General features: G+C 33.1%; 3 protein-coding genes and 1 long non-coding RNA gene across 6 annotated transcripts; 1 reads left to right on the forward strand and 3 right to left on the reverse strand.

Moving 5' to 3' along the window:
* Positions 1-348: 348 nt before the first annotated feature.
* LOC123694358 (dynein regulatory complex subunit 3-like) lies at positions 349-5252 on the forward strand. Its single transcript, XM_045639773.1, has 9 exons — positions 349-559; positions 768-1135; positions 1463-1635; positions 2062-2271; positions 2566-2706; positions 2981-3182; positions 3763-3948; positions 4584-4723; positions 5101-5252. Exons 1-9 carry the CDS (start codon positions 460-462, stop codon positions 5243-5245), a joined length of 1665 nt encoding a protein of 554 aa, XP_045495729.1. The 5' UTR covers positions 349-459; the 3' UTR covers positions 5246-5252.
* A 1792-nt stretch (positions 5253-7044) lies between these two features.
* On the reverse strand, positions 7045-10135 carry LOC123694377 (enoyl-CoA delta isomerase 1, mitochondrial-like). The gene is made up of 5 exons (XM_045639803.1): positions 10035-10135; positions 9424-9659; positions 8448-8594; positions 8068-8280; positions 7045-7707 (listed from the first exon to the last, which is right to left on the reverse strand). Exons 2-5 carry the CDS (start codon positions 9646-9648, stop codon positions 7453-7455), a joined length of 840 nt encoding a protein of 279 aa, XP_045495759.1. The 5' UTR covers positions 9649-9659; positions 10035-10135; the 3' UTR covers positions 7045-7452.
* Positions 10136-11205: 1070 nt separating this feature from the next.
* Positions 11206-14635, reverse strand: LOC123694375 (enoyl-CoA delta isomerase 1, mitochondrial-like). 3 transcript variants are annotated; one of them, XM_045639798.1, is made up of 5 exons: positions 14596-14635; positions 13773-14008; positions 13043-13189; positions 12120-12332; positions 11206-11592 (listed from the first exon to the last, which is right to left on the reverse strand). In XM_045639798.1, the coding sequence occupies exons 1-5, from the start codon at positions 14618-14620 to the stop codon at positions 11338-11340; spliced, it is 876 nt and encodes a 291-aa protein (XP_045495754.1). In that variant the 5' UTR covers positions 14621-14635; the 3' UTR covers positions 11206-11337. The 3 variants fall into 3 exon arrangements, with proteins under 3 accessions (XP_045495754.1, XP_045495755.1, XP_045495756.1); XM_045639799.1 differs by lacking the exon at positions 14596-14635 and adding an exon at positions 14414-14465; XM_045639800.1 differs by lacking the exon at positions 14596-14635 and adding an exon at positions 14282-14300.
* A 1016-nt stretch (positions 14636-15651) lies between these two features.
* LOC123694392 lies at positions 15652-16443 on the reverse strand. The gene is made up of 2 exons (XR_006751799.1): positions 16134-16443; positions 15652-15748 (listed from the first exon to the last, which is right to left on the reverse strand). It is a non-coding gene; the product is annotated as an uncharacterized LOC123694392 (long non-coding RNA).
* Positions 16444-18672: the final 2229 nt, after the last annotated feature.

Below are 18672 nucleotides of genomic sequence, written 5' to 3' on the forward strand. Positions count from 1 at the left end.
AATCTCAACATTAATTACATTTAACATTGTTTACAAAGTAATTAATTGGTATAGTAATAATTATATTTTTACAATGCGATGCAATTTTATTATCTGTGATTTTGAATTCGAGCGGTAAATTTGAAATAGAGAAGAGGAAAACGGCGCAAATAAATAATAAAATACAAAATTTGAAATTATTGCTCTTTTCAGGAAATTTAATATTTTTACATTTTTAGATATTATGACGAATAAATTCTATATGTTTTGTCACTATTTTTTAGTAATTTATTATGTCACGGGCTGTGGTCACGGGTCATATCAGCCAAATAGCCAAATAAATAAACAATTCAATTTGGTATCCTAGAAACGGCCGCGGTGTTTTGTTCAATCAACGTATCTATTTTTCTTTCTATTTAATAAAGACATTCTTGTGTAACGCTGGGAGTAACGGTTTAGCATAATCGACCCTGATTGAATATGACTGAGAAAAAATCTCTAAACAGTTTGATCATACATCCTGCTATTGAACCAGGAGTTATTGATAATGCAATGCTCACCAGATGCATTCTCGAATACGGTAAATTTATTAAATATTCCTATAGTCATCTATTGATAACAACATATTTTCTATATTATAATTACATACGAAAAACTTTTATTTTATATGTAACTATTTTGTGCCCGAAATAATTGAATGTTCTAAAAATCACAAACGTTTTTTGGTAGGCAGACTAAACAAATTTTTTATTATAGGTAGGTACTTTAGCATTGACTTTTTTCTCTAGGTCCAACTGAAGAAGCAGGAAGACTTTTTGCTGAAGAAGGTGTTCATTTAGACGAAGCACCTATAGTACGATTAGAGTTTCAAAATATCTTGAGAATTGATCATTTATGGATGTTAAAATCGTTAAGAAAATTAACTTTAGCTCACAACTTAATTGAAAAAATAGAAAACTTAGAACAATTGACTGGTTTAAATGAATTAGATTTATCATTCAATAAAATAGAGAAGATTGAAAATTTAGACGAATTAGTCAACTTGGAAGTTCTTACTTTATTCCATAATAGAATACGAAAGTTGGAAAATATGGAGACATTAGAGAATTTGCTGGTTTTTAGTATTGGCGATAATTTGATTGAAGATTATAAAGAGGTCAGATTTATAAAGTTTCTCTGCATTTTCTTGTATTATCATCTAGGTACCTACTACTACTTCATAAATGAGTGAATCTAACATAATATATTATAAAGGCGAAAGTTTGTATGGATGTTTGTTAATTGTTACTCTTTCACGTAAAAACTACTGAATGGATTTGAATGAAATTTAGCACACATATAGAGGGTAACTTGGATTAACACATAGGATAGGTTTCATCCCGGAAATCCCACGGGAACGGGAACTGTGCGGGTTTTTCTTTGAAAAAGCGGGCGAAGCCGCGGGCGGAAAGCTAGTATTTACTATTTACATCTTTTTCTATAGATGTCGTATCTCCGAAGATTTCGCAAACTCCGCTCAGTTAGTTTCAAAGGCAACCCATGTTGTGATGATCCAATGACCAATCAGTTTTTGAAATCTGCTCTAACCAGAGTTACTTATCTCGACTATAAACTAATTACGGAGGAAGAGAGAGAAGCTGGCCAAGCTATATTTCGGTAAAAGTATAAAAAATTGTATTGCTTGAAGTTTTATTAGAGCCTAGAATAAGTATTTTATGGTTCCCTTTTATAAATAGTTGACAAAAGTTTGAAATGAGTTACCTACCAACATATTATAACTACCGACCGACCGACGTGTCGTATTTTTTGCCCCATGAAAAAAATAAAGGATACCTATTCGTTAAATCTAAATACAAGTTTCGGATTAACTATGCCAATGACCTTTTTGAGTAATTGTGTCAAATTACAATTAATGTGATAAAAAAAATGCTTTTTCCATTTAAAATTTAAATAACGGCTTGATTATAACGGTTCATATTTTATGTATGACTGTAAAATCAAATTACAATCATAATATGGCGCTGAATCGATCATATTCTTTGTTTTTTTTCACATGGGTAAACCACTTTCGTTTAATTTTAGCGGTCTTCTCCGTAAGTTAGACGATGCAGATGAAAAATCGGAAAAAGCGCGAATAGCCAAAGAAGAATACGACGCTAAAGTGAAATTCTACGCGCTATCGTTTGTGGAGTATTTGAGTGGGCCGGAGTTGATCGAATCCATGTTCGAGAAAGATCCAGATGGTTCGTTGCTTCTGAAGATCGGAGGAGAGCTTCTTGGATTTTATGAACAGTGGGTATTTTTCTTAGAAACGTAAAAAAAATTGTAATAGGTACTTTTAAAATTTGACAATTATAATCCGATATACAAAATAATAATCCAATATAATTCTTCGTCATTAAGACAGTACGTATATACAAATAATCCGATGATATTTTTTTTGTAAAGGTAAACCTACTTTATTATTTCTTTTCATTTCATTAATGCATTTAAAGATCCTAAACTTATCGTCTCTTTATGTAGCAATTCTACTTTTCATATTGTTTTTCAATTTAATTTAACATTAATTTTGTTATTGAATTTCAGATACAAGGAACAATACGTAGAAACGATGGCGGGTCTAGTGGAATTCGCACAAGGGGCGTATAACGCGAGGCAGCACGAAATAAAGCTCTTCAAAGACCTTGTGGATAATGCCTTGGAAGAAAGTGTTAAGAAGAGTAAGCAGTAAGTATACCGTTTATTACTTTAATAACGCTAAAATTGTTTAAAGTTATAGAGGAAACTATAATGCAATTATTTGAGTGGAAGTCAAAATAAAGATAGAAGATGGAAGTCAAAATAAAGATAGAAGTGCATAAATGAAGTTCAATTTTGTTAGTCCCTACCTCATCCACGTTAAAGACTTCATCAGTTGTAAAGAAAACGCACAAAAAAACAGAATTTAACACAATTCGTTTATTTATCTCTGTATAATTTTATTCTTATTTGAAATGTGTAGGGTAGTAGAAGAATTTGAAACCAAAAAGAAACCGTTGGTAGAACAAATGAATGAAATAATCAACAAAGTGACAGCGAAACAAGCGACCATAGAGCAAGTAGAGCCAAATATCATAGACGCGGGAGAGGCGTTCAATGAGCTTGTCTATGATCTGTGGAAGAAACTAATGTCCATTGAAATGCAATTGTATGAACGCTGCGAGGTAATTAGATTATTAGTTTTGAAAAATCTAGCAAAAAATTGCGAAATGCGACGTACTTAGATCCACCTTCTTCTTCCGACACTTTTTTAGTGAAGAGCTAATTTATATAGCAACATTTTTCCATAATTTATAACTTAAATGATTCTCCTTTACAACATAATAAAGCAAAAACACCACAATAAAAAAACATGGTTTTGCTTTGCTAATCCATAATAAGCTCTTGTATTTTGCTAATAGTGTATTTTACTTTTCAAGACATTTTTACTAGATATTGAATTTATGGAAGAGTAAATAAATTATTATTAAGCTATTGCATAGCTTCTATCGCGGGCCTTGAGCGCGGGGACCGAATCGAGAAATTCCGTAACGAAAAAACCTCACGCTCCCCACTCCGACGGGCGGAGGTGTGGCTTGAAGGCATAGCATGCAATAGCTTTACCGCGGCAGTCCCCGAGTGCCACACGTCGTTTTTATTGGAAGTTTTGTTTCTATGGTCTCTACATTAAAATATTTTTGGCTCCATATCGTTTATTGTTCCATCAATTCATCTTCTTTTATTGATGAATAAGAACACTTGTAGGAATCCAGGGTCCAATTCTCAGTGAACATGACGGAAATGATAACGAAGCTTCTAGAAGTGTCTAGAAACGCGTTCGGTGCGTGGCGGGAACATGAAGGCATTTGGTCGATGAGACAGTTTGAAACGCTGTCCAAACTCTTGGGTAATAAAGTTATGTTGGGAGATGCGCCGCCAGAATTGTTTGAGGTTTGTAATATTATGTTTAGTTTAATGCGAGACTATTGAGGACATAATAACATCATTTAATTTTTTTTTATGCTTCGATAGGGGAGCGCTTGGTCACGATCTCGCCTGATGGTAAGCTGAGATGTGGCCTGAGATGGAGCGTGCTTCCCTAGAATGTACCTGTTCACTCTCCTCTTGAATTTTAAGTCTTTTTGTTACAGTACAGCATGATTAATTTTTACTGCGTTTTTATGTAGTATCTATCAACCGAAACAGTTAGAGGGGAATAGATTTTGTTTTTGTGGACCACAACACAGTGGAATGATATATTCTTGTGAAAAATTGAATAATTAGAGTCGACTAGGTTGAAGTGTCATTTTTTTTTCTAATTAGTAATATCAAAACTGTTGAAATGATATTTTTGGTTTTATGGTAATAGATGGCGCGCGGTGTGTCCCTTAGACACATAAAACTGAAAGGATAGAATAAATTCGATTGCTCTGACGGGTCACGAGTGGCTGAGTTGGTCAGGCATCCGCCCCGGAATGGCGCGAAAGGATGCGGGTTCGAGTCCCGTCTCGTGATCGATTTTTTTCTATTTATTTATAAATTTATAATATTAAAACTTCTAAAGCAAATTATCTTCTATATCACAGGTAATGATGGACAGAGACGCGATGATGAATCTAGTAGCACAATCGTCGGATAATCACATGAGGTTCATTGACGCTCGCGAGGACTTGCTCATGACTCGCGCTAATAACTGGCGCGATGAACTCGTGCAAGGGACTAATGAGTGAGTAGTTGTAATTTACTAACTCGGTTTCTAAAAAATCACCAGCTATGATACACTACCAATAAAGTTACTAATGGCTATTGATAATATTTATATTAAAAAAAAAAGCTATATTAAAAAAGCTCTATCTTTTATAACCCTATATTCTAAAAGTAATGCAATTTAAGTAGGTATTATATAATTATCCGTTATTTGATCCGTTAATTTGATTTCACAATGATTAAGATAATAGTATTATTTTTTTATACGTATGCCAGGTTTTTTTATTTCATACAAATCCGTATCTTATCGTAATTTTATTAAAAAAAATACGAAAATAAAAAATCCAAACGTTACATACCGTCTGATTAAAACAATATTTTATTACATTTTTTTAGCAACGAAGTGAAACGCAACCGCGATCGCATAGCCGAGATCTATTATTTCATAGACAACCAAAGAGAAGAATGGACGGACATGCAAATGAGCATGACGGAAACCGTGGACCCTGAAACGGCTGCGTTGCTGGCTGATGAGTTTTGATATATTTGATAGATCTTGGTTAGGTTGGGTTGGAAATATGGAGCAAAAAGTATATGGGTATACTATTCTGCAGTTGTAGGAATATCGATGTACTTATGTAGTTTGCACTTAGTGGGTCGAAAACAAGTATTGGTAATGTTAGTTTTTGTCAATATAGTTTTTTCTTCCAATTATTTACATATAATATGTAGTTACAAAAAAATACATGCATAATTTTATAATATTTACTTTGTTTCTGTTTTGTGACCATTGACCATTGATTATATTTTTTGCATACTTACTTTGAACATGAAATACCTAAGTAGGTACTATACTTTATTGATGTTCCTTGATGTATGATTATGAATGAATGAATAAATGAATGATTTATCTTTAATGTATATTTTTGTTGGAGACTTTTAAGACTAAGGCCCCGTTTCCACCTGCAAGAAAACTTCCGCGAGAAGTGTCCGACAGTCTGTCTGACAGCAACTTGCACGTCTACTTGCAGGTGGAAACGCCGAGTTTACACATGCAAGCTGCTGTCAGACAGACTGTCGAACAGTTCTTGCAGAAGTTTACTTGCAGGTGGAAACGGGGCCTTATAATAATGAACAAAATTAAAAAATAAATATTACATTTTAAAATAAAATATTTAAGTATGTAATTACAATATAGGTATAACAAGTTTCCCTTTCAAATACATTTCCATAGATTTAATAAAACCAGAATAAAACCATTCACGTCAGCTTGACGGTTAGCTTTTAGCCACTAAGGTTTTGGCGCGAAACTTTTGTTTTGTGACAGTCCTCGTTAATGGACTAGGTATTCACTATGGAGTAAAGCTATCAGAAATTGAGAATTGTTTACATTTATTTATTGCGTCTTCTCTGTCTGTGGCAACTTCGTCGATTACTTCTAATTTCTGCCTGTAAATATTATTATGGCGAGATACGTAAGATAATTAAGAATTATCAGGGGCGTCGGAAAAACACTAAACAGCGTTTTGAAATTCTTCAAAATATTTATAACCATTTTAAATTTTTATGCTTTAGGTATGTTAGTCTGTTGTCTTTTTTTTAGTTCTATAAAACTAAAAAAAACCTAAAACAAAAAATAAAAACCTAAGTAGGTCTGTAGGTACTAGAAAAAAAATGTCGTCCTTCGGGCGAGAATGTTTCAACATGGGTTATCATATTTTATTGTTTAAAATAACCGTACACAACTGTTATTTATTTTTTTCGAGTCAACAATGTTTCATTAAATAAAATAATAATTCGTTGAGATTAAGGACAATAAAAACAGTTTGTTTAACATTGCGAAAGACGAAAACGCCTTCAAATTTTTTTAGACTCGAAAAAATTTGCACGTAACGTTAGGTAGGTATAGGTAACGTTAGTACTTATAGGTAACTAGGGTTATAATGAAACCAAAATAAAAATTAAGTATTTATACAGATAAATATATCTAACAAAGAAACATCATTCATTTACTCAACATACAGTACCTATAATAATATACAATCGTGTCTAGTCATATTATGATCTAAAATTGTATACAATTAATTGACATTCACGTGGATGCGTTTTTTTACATTTTACAGGTAAAAAGGGTAATGCTTCCTCCACACTACTCGCGAAGTTCCTCGGCGAAGTACTCGGCCGAAGTTGACTGAAGTCCGCGGTGCTACACTACACACTCGTTCAACTTCGCGAGGAGCGCATACGTTCATATTCAGAACGAACTTCAGGTAACTTCGTGCCCTTTGAATCGGGCGCAAAAACCGACAACAAACGGAAGTCGGCCGAGGCGAGGTAAAGTTGGACGAAGTAAGCCGAAGTGCCTCTCTACATTATTCTATTCGTCTAACCTCGTTCAACTTCGCGAGTAATGTGGAGGAGGCATAATATTTTACTACAAGGTATATCTAATACCCCAGCCACACTATGCTACTCGTCCTGCTCATCGCGCTGCCGCTCGCCTCGATATTGCCGTCTGGCCACACACTGCTCTACTCGCGCGATTAATCGCGACGCTCTTCATTTCGCACTCGTATTGCCGGTCCTTTGACTCAAAAGCCGACAAAATAGGGAGCAGTGAGCAGGACGATGAGCACGACGAGTGGCATGACGAGTAACGTGGCCACACTACGTCCCTGCCTACTTTCCTCGTCACTTCCCACACCACTCGTTCAAGTCGTGTGGCTGGGGTTTAAGGTATGAAAAGTTCTATTTGTCTTTCTGTTTCAAAGACTGTATGTACATTTCCAACGATTTTTGTGTTTTAGGGTTACTTAGGAAACCTAAGAATTCTGCAGCATCCGTTTTCCTATTGTCTTTTAACCACTGGTTTGTACTGGCTCTGTACTTTTGTTTAGTAACCGCTCTTGCTAATGCCGGAATCCTGTTGAACTGCTTTATAAATTCTTTGCATTTATTTATCGCGTCCTCTTTGTCACTCGCAACATCGTCAATTAGACCCACCTGAAAAATATTTTTATTAGAATTAATTTAGATATAATGAGTCTGCATTTGCAATAAGTCTAATAACTGATAACGATCATCTCAAATTAGCATTAAGATATTATGTTGGATTACATAAGATGCAATAACAATATAATAATTATATTACTATGCAATAATAGCCTTTTTAGATTGATAAAATATTTGCGATGATAGTAAAAAGGAAAGATCTTATCATATAATTTGTGTATGGAGTCATAGTGTTCGGTTCAGTAGTGTTTGTGAAAGTATAACAAACATCCTCACAAAATAATAATATAGGTGGATTGCTCCACGCAAACGAAGGTGCAAACGCAACCTATATTAATTATTTAAACATACCTTCAAAGCCTCATCCACAGTGAACAATTTTCCCGTAGTAAGTGCCAATTCCGCCTGCCTCCTAGGCAATGTATTACATATAGTGTCCATGAACCACAATGGGGCCACAATACCCAGAGCGGTTTCGTTAAGCCCTATCGTGTATCTGCCGCTCACCATAGCTCGATATTCGCAAGATGTCGCTAGTAAACAACCACCGGCTGGTGCGTGACCCTGGAATGTAAAAACAGAATGAATACAATGTTTTCTAGTTTTGTTGCCTCTCGTTATAAATGCAAGATTTTTTCCTAATGTTCTTTCCTTTAATTTAATCCTTTAAACTTATAATTATCAAATTCTAACTTGTAATATAATATTAGATTTAATATAAAATCACTTACATTAATCGCAGCAGCTGTTATGAAGCTGGCTTCAAAGAGTTTTAGCCAAACTTCTTGCAATGTTGTCCAGAAAAGTTCCGCTCTCTTCATATCAGGTTTATACATCTCCATAATATCAAGACCAGCTGAAAATACTGTGGGTGATGCCTGTAAGGAATAGGATAATGCATTATAAGTGGTTATTTTATTTAAATAAAACTGCTTTCACATCTTCTAGATATGTTGTGCATTTTATCTTAGATTTTTTTTAAATATGAACTGAGAGGAAAGTCTTAGTTATAATAACATAATTTTATGTATGAACAAATATGTCGAAAAGTAAAAAATGATACATTGGGTAGGAGCGATTAGTTATAATAGATATTAAGATAATTTATTTTATTTTAAGTATGTTTTCATTAAAAATCTCTCTACATCTACTCTCTAATACGTTCGATACTTATATTAAAAATATCGATAATTCCCGCATTTTGCGCCGCAGGTGATGTTATTTTTTCTGAGTCAACAATGGTTTTAAGAGTAAATATGAACTGAGAGGAGTCACATTTATCATAACATAATTTTATGTATGAAAAAATATGTTGAAAAGTTAAAAATGATATATCATGTATATTATGGGCAAGTGGTGCAACTGGCCATAGCTGTATCATTTTATTTGTGAAAGTCTTTTATTGAAGATTAAATTAAATAATTTTTTAATTTGAATTTTTTCATGAAAACTGTTTTGTAATAATTCTTAATAACTTTGTGTAGACTCAAGGACAATTTTTATTTAATGCATTGTGTGCGTCTTAGATAAGAGGTTCTAATTTCTAATCTTCTAATCACTCCTGGATACGAGTTCTATAATGGCTCCCTATCATTGCACTGATAACAAAATTAGCAAAATTATTATAGTTTATTAATTTTTACACTAAAGAATAATAGAAAATCAAGAAAATAATTAATTAATTATTTAATTAAAAAATATACTTACAGAAGTCAGAATCAGGGCTCTAAATTTATTCTTGCTAACTTCATCCAGCGATTTGCTTATTTCTTGCAGCAAGTCCAAATTAAGACTATTCACAGGTGGTCTTTGTAACGTTAGGACTGCAATACCTTCATTGTCAGCATTCAAGCTTGTTAGGTTTGCTTGACTGGACAAAGCCCTAACGCTGGGCGCGACTTGCTTCAAACTTCTTATTCCTTGTCTTATCATCTTGCTGGTTACTGCAGGAATAAACAATAATTTTTGTTACAGAACCTTAAATAGATATTTTTCAGTAAATATTTGATTAAATTTGATAAATTTAGTTATTGCGATCGTATAGGTACTTGTCGCAAATTAGGACAGGCACCTTCTAATTGTTTCTGATAAAATTGCAATACATACCAGTAGCACAGTATTACAATATTATTTTCTATGTAATACTGTGCCAGTAGTTATACCGATAAATTATTTTGCTTGGCTTTTTGATACTTGTGATATTATAATTATTTAACTTCTAAACTATCAATAATTCTGTATATTGTATAACTTTAAATTTATTAAAGTAAAACATGTTCAAACGATTATACCTATTTTAAAATAAAATAGATACTTACAAGTAGGGCATGCACCCGGGTTTACCCGGTTCCAAAAAAACCGGGTAAACCCGGGTTTTTTGATGATCTTGAGAACCGGGTCTGAGTAGTATGAAACCCGGTTTTCCCGGTTCCAACCAAAATATTAAAATATAAAGTATTATTTACTAGCTGTTCCCCGCAGTTTCACTCGCAATGCTCCGCTCCTGTTGGTCTTAGCGTGATGATAGATGATAGCCTATAGCCTTCCTCGATAAATGGGCTATCTAACACCGAAATAATGTTTCAAATCGGGCCAGTAGTTCCTGAGATTAACGCGTTCAAACAAACAAACAAACAAATTCTTCAGCTTTATAATATTGAAATATTAGCCAAAGAAAATATTTTCGATTCAAACAAATTTTTCCTCCGGGCTCCGACATACATGCTAGCTTACAAGTATGTACGTTTTGGCGCGTAACTATTGTTTTATGAAAGATCTTGAAATAATGGAAATGAATAATGAAAACGAATGTTTTTGGGTAGATAGTATATTAATTAGCGTGCCTATTCATATCCTGTAGGTATTTTAAATTGTTTCACTTTTTTATTACATTGGTAGGAGCGATTAGTTGGATATTAACATAATTTATTTTCTTTTAAATATGTTTTCATAAAAAATCTCTCTACATCTACTGTCTAATACGTTCGATTTATTAAAAATAGCGATTTTGCGCCGCAGGTGATGTTATTTTTTCAACAATGGTTTTAACAGTAACTACTTTTACTTTCATTAAATAAAATAATAATTTGTTTAGATTAAGGACAATCAAAACAGTTTGGGTAACATTGCGAACTTAGAGCATTAAACCAACATTGCGCATTAAACAAAAATTTTTTGGACTAAAAATCTGCGCGTAAAGTTAGGTACTACCCTAGTATTATAATGAAACCAAAATAAAAATTAACTATCATTTATTCAGTTAGCTTTGTCACTAACAAAGAAACGTCATTCATTTACTTAAAATCTAATATATAAAAATCAATGCCACTTTTCGTTGTAATTCCATAACTCGAGAACGGCTGAACCGATTTCGATAATTCTTTTTTTATTATATTCCTTGAAGTACGAGGATGGTTCTTATGTAGAGAAAACGTTAATATGTACCACGGGCGAAGCCGGGGCGGACCGCTAGTACAGTATAAAAATATTCAATCGTGTAAGTATACCTATATCTAAAATTGTATAATAATTGACATTCACGTGGATGCGTTTTTTACATTTCACAGGTAAAATGGTCATTATACTACAAGGTATATATATATATGGTATAAAAAGTTATATTTATTTTGCTTTCTGTTTCAAAGACTGGATGTACATTTCCAACGATTGTTGTATTTTAGGGTTACTTAGGAAACCTAAGAACTCTGCGACATCAGCTTTCCTATTGTCTTTTAACCATTGGGTTGTACTGGCTCTGTACTTTTGTTTAGTGACCGCTCTTGCTAATGGCGGAATCCTGTTGAACTTCTTTATAAATTCTTTGCATTTATTTATCGCATCCTCTTTGTCAGTCGCAACATCGTCGATAAGACTCACCTGAAAAATATTTTTATTAGAAATAATTTAATTAACATTAGTCTAATATACTTGCAATAAGTCCAATGACTGATAAGCATCATCTCAAATTAGAATTAAGATAATATGTTGGATTACATAAAATGCAATAACAATTAACAGTATAATTATATTACTAGGCTATAATATTACATATAACCCGAGCAGATAGAGAATAGATCTGAAGATGGCGACGGGCAGGTAGGTACTTATGGTAGGGTTCGCAAATTAAGTTCTCTAACATCGGTTTTTTGGTTCATCCATTTGTTTTTAAAGTTTGTAGCAAAAACTCAACAAAAATAAATAACAATAAAATGTAACGCAAACAATATAACAATCAAACTCAACAAAAACAACAATATCAATAAAAGCAACTATAACTCGGAGTGCGTCAAGTACCTAGCTTAGAAAGCGAATCCCGCCTGATTATTTTTTTGCAATGCGTACTTTATAACTTATAAGACCCGGAAAGAAAAAACACTGCTGTACAACTACATTTTTAAACATACCTTCAAAGCCTCATCAACAGTGAACAGTTTTCCCGTAGTGAGTGCCAATTCCGCCTCTCTACTAGGCACTGTATTGCATAGACTGCCCATGAACCACACTGGGGCCACAATACCGAGGGCCGTTTCGTTGAGCCCTATCGTGTATTTGCCGCTCACCATAGCGCGGTATTCGCATGATGTGGCTAGTAAACAGCCACCAGCTGGTGCGTGGCCCTTGAATAGAATGAAATCTCGTTAATATAGAGTTTTTGTGTACATAGTACATTGGAAATTAAAGAGTTTTACAGTTCTATACCCAAAGGATAAAAACCAGACCTGTTACTGTAACTTTGCTATCTATCTGTCTACTAGACCCTCTGTTACCAAGCTGTGTCTCATGAACCATGATAGATAAATAACAATAGATAGTTGAATTATTTCCGTTGCCACTATAACAACAAATAGTAAAAATTCAGGTTAAGCAACGATTGGTAGTCATAAATTGGATGGGTTACTATTCTATTTATCATTCGTTTAAATCATTTATCATTTCTTAAATCCATTATGAATAATACAAATAAATATTAATCACTTAAATGAGTAAGCAACGGATGTTAGTGTAAACACTGTTATCCTTGAAACCAGTGGTTTGGTTTCACTTATTATATTAAATCTTACTGATAATACTATTTATTCTAAGTCAATGCAAATCAAATACATTGTTCACAATGCATTTACATAAACTTATTTATTTATATGCTCCTCTTACTAATTAATTGTAATTTATTAAACAAAAACGTTTGTTGACCCCTCCTTACAAATGCAAGATTTTTTCCTAATGTTTTTGATCCTTTTAAGTTATAATTACCAAGTTATAACTAATAATATAATATTAGATATATTAGATTATTGATTTATAACCAAAGTAATACAATATCACTTACATTAATCGCAGCAGCGGTTATGTAGCTGGCTTCGAAGAGTTTTAGCCAAACTTCTTGCAATGTTGTCCAGAAAAGTTCTGCTCTTTTCATATCAGGTTTGTACATCTCCATAATATCAAGACCGGCTGAAAATACTGTTGGTGATGCCTATAAGGAATAAATAACTTCTAAGATATAGAATAGGCATTTTAGGAGGTTTCTTGTTTTAATATAACTCACATCCATGCACATCTTCAGGGTATATTCTACTTTTTATCAGAGATTTTTAAATATTAACTAAGAGAAAAGTCAGTTAAAATTTCATAATTTGATGTAGTTATGAAAATATATTATGTCTAAAATTGTTAAATATCAGGAAGGAACATTATTGGGAAGTAGTGAAACAGACCGTTACTGTATCATTTTATAGTACATTTCTCGTTAAATTCATGTTTTTCTTCGTCTTAGATAAGAGGTATAAGTTCTAATCTTCTAATCACTCCTGCATACGAGTTCTATAATAGCTCCCTATCACTGCACTGATAACAAAATTATTATTGTTAATTTTTTTTTATTAATTTTTACAGCAAAAAATTATAAATACCTAATTATTGAGAATGGAAATGGTAAATTTATAAAAAAAATAGCCACTAACGTATGTGTCGGGGCATTATTATCGATCGGAAAAAATTAAAATCATGCCGAAATTCGTGCCACAAATTTCTAAAGTCAACCCAAAAAATATACTTACAGAAGTCAGAATCAGGGCTCTGAATTTATTCTTGCTAACTTCATCCAGAGATTTGCTTATTTCTTGCAGCAAGTCCAAGTTAAGACTATTCACAGGTGGTCTTTGTAACGTTAGGACTGCAATACCTTCATTGTCAGCATTCAAGCTTGTTAGGTTTGCTTGACTGGACATAGCCCTAACGCTGGGCGCGACTTGCTTCAATCTTCTTATTCCTTGTCTTATCATCTTGCTGGTTACTGCAAGAATAAACAATATTTTTTGTTACAGATCCTTAAATATATATTTTTCACGTAAATATTATTGCGATCGTATACACACAGCAAATTAAGAGTAACACCTATTAATTATTGTTTATGATAAAATTGCACTATATAGGTACCAGTAGCCCGATAAATTGTTTTGTTTTTTTTACACACTGCGAGGAATATAATATCATCTACATTTTATACGTCTTATATCAACAAAAAAATTATTTTGTTTTGTTATTTGAATCTTGATATTATAATTACCTAGTTAACTTCTAAACTTTCAAATAGTATGTATCAGTATGTATAAAGATTAACTTTAAATAATATATTAAAGTAGGTATAACATGTTCAAGTGAATATACCTGTTTAAAAATAAAATAAATAGGTACTTACAGGTATGTACTTGTTGCTTAAAAAAATTGAAATAAACCTTTGGACTTGAAAATTGAAATTGGAACCAAAGACATTGGAACAATTTAATCTAGTTTATCTACTTGGCATTTTGTCAATTATTGTTTACGTCTGAGTTCCGTTCCGATCCACTTCCGTTCAAGTAAAATTAAAAGTTCTGTTACCAAGTGATTTTGTGATTGTATGCATCTTTGTAACCGCACAACTTGATTTATTTTAGTTTTTAGTTTTTATGATATATTTTCTATCCATGGCGAATGAATGATTGCAAACCAATGCAAATTGCAAATATGTAATTATCTGTGGTCTAGGTAAGAATAAGAGCGTTTTCCCATTATCCGATCCGATATCGGATATCGGAAGCCGATAGCCGATATCCGATATCGGACACAATTTGCCCTTTCACATTATCCGATAATATCGTCCCGATATCATGAGTGTTGCCAGAAACTGGAAAAGTCGTAGACAGAGTAACTAATAGACCCAATGACGATACCTTTCTCACTTACACAAGAAAGAGAGCGAAAATACCATAACAAATGCATAAGACAAAGACACAAATACCCAATTTTTTGTCCCTTAGTGTGTAACCTGTTTTTCAAGATCAGCAACTTGAGTTGCGAAACAAACTTTGACAGTTCGTGCCTTCATCGTGCTTGGTGTTCGAATTTTGGATATTATTTAGTAAAAAATCGATACGAGTACATTGAAAAGACGGTGAAATTATCTTAATTTATACATCGAAGTAAATAGAATGGTGCGTTGTCGTGTTATTGCATGTATAAGCGATAGTGAGAAGAAAATTGCCGGTGTGTCTTTTCACGCGTAAGTACAGTGCGACACAAAAGAGATGACAAAAAATGAGGGCGCCACCGTCGCTCATATAGCAACACTGATACTGCGACGCAAGCAATCTTGATACTATAGAATAAAAATCAAAAAAATAAAAAGTAATAAATACCGCGATTTAAAGTTGTTTCATTCATCATCGTGTAAATTTAAGACAAAAATACATTAGTATTTTAAATGACCTACCTAGGTCAAATTTTACTTTAATGTATTTGGAATTAGTTTATAGAAATCGGTCAAGCCATTTAGACAGCAGAGGCGCACATAGAATCAAACATACGAACAAACAAACATACATACTTACAGCTCAAACCTAAGGCTCAAACACATTACGCTCCTTCTGGGTCCGTCAGGTAAAAAAAACAAGGTGATTTGAAAACTACATATTTTTATTTATTTTTTGTAGATATTCTCCTTCATTTTTACTCCCTTGCTCCACTATCCTGCGTACTGTGCTTTCAGAAACCCCTATAACAAACGAATTAAGATGAATAAAATCAAATAGTACATTTAACATATTTATTTAGTAGCTTAAAACTATTTTTTTTTATGTCGGAGGCCAAGACTCACTTGGGATCCCTGCGTCCACTCTAGTAAGTAGCAAGTAAGGATTCATAGATAGCTGTATGAAAATAGTTATCACTATACTATTTAAGGCTGGTTGGATTGGATATAACTTCTTGACTCAAATTGTGCTGGTCGCACTATAAAAACTAGTTTTTGTTTACATACAAATAACCTCAAATTAAATTTCAATAACGTAATAATCGCCATAGATACGTACGTTAAACACTCGTCACTAATGGAATATTCTATTTTACGTAGTACTGAGCAAAAATAAATGGAATCTCACCGGTATAATCTGCTGTACGTCTGTAAACGTTTTCCAAATATTTTTCTCGTTTTTCAGCTTGAAATTATGAGAAACACCGAATGAAAACTTTATATATGGCATCACGGACACCGCTACGTTTAACCTTTTTCATGATTTCTCCTTTTTTGAGTAAATTTCTTGTTTAAAATAACAATTTTATCTCAACTTCACCAAATAAACAACAAATTTTTATTCAACTTGACAGCTGCATTGATAATTCAGGGTTGCCAGATAATGAAAAAAAAATTAGTTCCAAATTAATTAATTTCATCTCTTTTATGTCGCACTGTACGACTTTATTGTCCTTATTTATAGTTTCTCAGTGATGATTATTTATATTTTAGCCTAAAGTAACAACAAGTCGCTTTAAAACAAGGAAAATATTAGCGTAATATCGATTTTTACATTCAATAACCTATAAACATCAACAAGTAAGTGTTGCCAGTGTCGGGAAAAATAATACCCCGATCATCAATAAAAAAATATTGATTTGACAATATGGCGAAACTCGAAAGTAAATGAATATGAAATCCCATAATAACCCAGTGTTTCGGGAAGACTTCGGCATCGAAAACATATTTTAATTTATTATTTCTCATAGTAATAATTGTGATTGACATAAAATTACACTTTTAATTTTAGAGAACCTGAACTACCTGCGAGCATTAATTATTATTAACCTATGTTTATCGATTTGTTTCCAGATGATCCAGACCTACGTAATTAATGGATCGAAGTGGGAGAAAAGATTGGATTCTCACAAAATATTGTAAAATATGAACAAGCCAATGAAAAAGTAAGAAATGTGTACACGAAATTAACATTGTTTCGTCATCAATAATCAATCTGCTTATATTTTTTTGTATCTACTAAATTGATTATAAAGACAAAAGAAAAATCTCTTATCTGGTTTTATTTAATTGCTCCTAAAAATATTTACCCTTTCCAAAACATCCGGGAGCTCGGATACTGTGGCAACATTCAACTTATACATTGACAAACTATCTTTGTCTCAGTCGCGGTTACAGAGTACCTTTGTCTATTAGTTTCTCTGTCTACGGGAAAAGTAGATATATGGGGAATTAAAAAAAACAGTGGATGCATTTGTGTTACAAAAAATAAACTTTATTTTAAATAAAATAAATAGTGATAAATAAACTGATGTTTTTCAAACCGGTTTAATCTGCTGACTGTGGAGTATGGATTTGTACCCTCTGCAGAGTCAGAATCTAGTTTCAATATTCAATTTCATTGTGAGGCTTGTTTTTTTTATATGCTGTTTTTCTTTTTTTAATAATAGAACATGTTGTGTGGTCGTAGTGAATTTTAGAACTTTTTTATATTAAATCATGTATGACTGTTATGTTCTTAAATAAAATAAAATAAAATTCAAGTATTAAAGCGACGAAACTGGCAAATACAAATTCAAATTACATTTACAAATGTAGGTGCTGTTATTACAATTTTATAGTGCTAATATGTACATACTACCTATTATCTGGGTGTGCAAATATTTAAACAGAAATAAATTTAAACTAAAATAATTCTTCGTTGTCACAGATTCCACAATGTACGTAGTACAACAGACTAATAATAATATAGCCATGACCAGAGGCGGCTCGTGACAAAATTTTATGGGTGTTCACTTGAAATAAAACACTGAAAATACATGGTGTAAATCAGTACAAGTACGGTCATTGAACTCGCGTATTGACTTTCGGTACGCGGAATCTAATGCTTTACGAATGTCTTGTCGTTCGATAGACGCCAATTGCAGTTCATTCAACAAATGGTACCTACCGAGATTGTGAATGTTTTTTCATCTTGATTGAAAGATGAGCTAAGTCGTCAACGCCCGTTTCAGTCCAAGCACTCTCACCTCCGCCGGCCGCGCCCGCTTCAAATAAAAGACACGGAAAACAAAATATTTTGTTGCTTCCATGTTCATCACAACCACACAACCACGGTGTTTTCACATATTGTTCGGATTTAAACACACGCGTATATGTTTTCGTTTTTGTCGTACATTTTTGCGTAAGGTCAAGTTCAAGCCGTGGCGGTCCCTTAGCTTTCAATTCAAGCCGAATTTGTAACGTTTTAACACACTTTTTAATGAACGCCACATTATAATTGTCCATTTTAACACTCACAAGTAATACTGATAACTACAGGCTATTTCAACACGTATCTTATGATTTTAATTAGAAAATTCCCGAATATACATTCGCGCGCGTGCAGTCAAGTTGACTAGAGTGTTTGTTTATATAGGCAACGTCGCGCGAAATCGCTGTCTTGTGTACGGGCGCGCGGTAAAAACGAACCGGCAACGTTTGCGGGAGCGGCGCTCCGAATTTTGCTATTTTTTCATATAAAATCTTCTGTTTCACGCGCAGGACTCTGACAAAACTATCTCTTTCACTCCTATTGGATTTCGTATTAGAAAATGTACTAAATATTTTTTCATTGGAGCGCAATCATGAGCGCTCCGCTACGCGCGTTTTATAATACAGTATTATAC

This window comes from Colias croceus, chromosome 9 (genome assembly GCF_905220415.1).
Source record: "Colias croceus chromosome 9, ilColCroc2.1".
NCBI classification, from domain to species: Eukaryota; Metazoa; Arthropoda; class Insecta; order Lepidoptera; family Pieridae; genus Colias; species Colias croceus.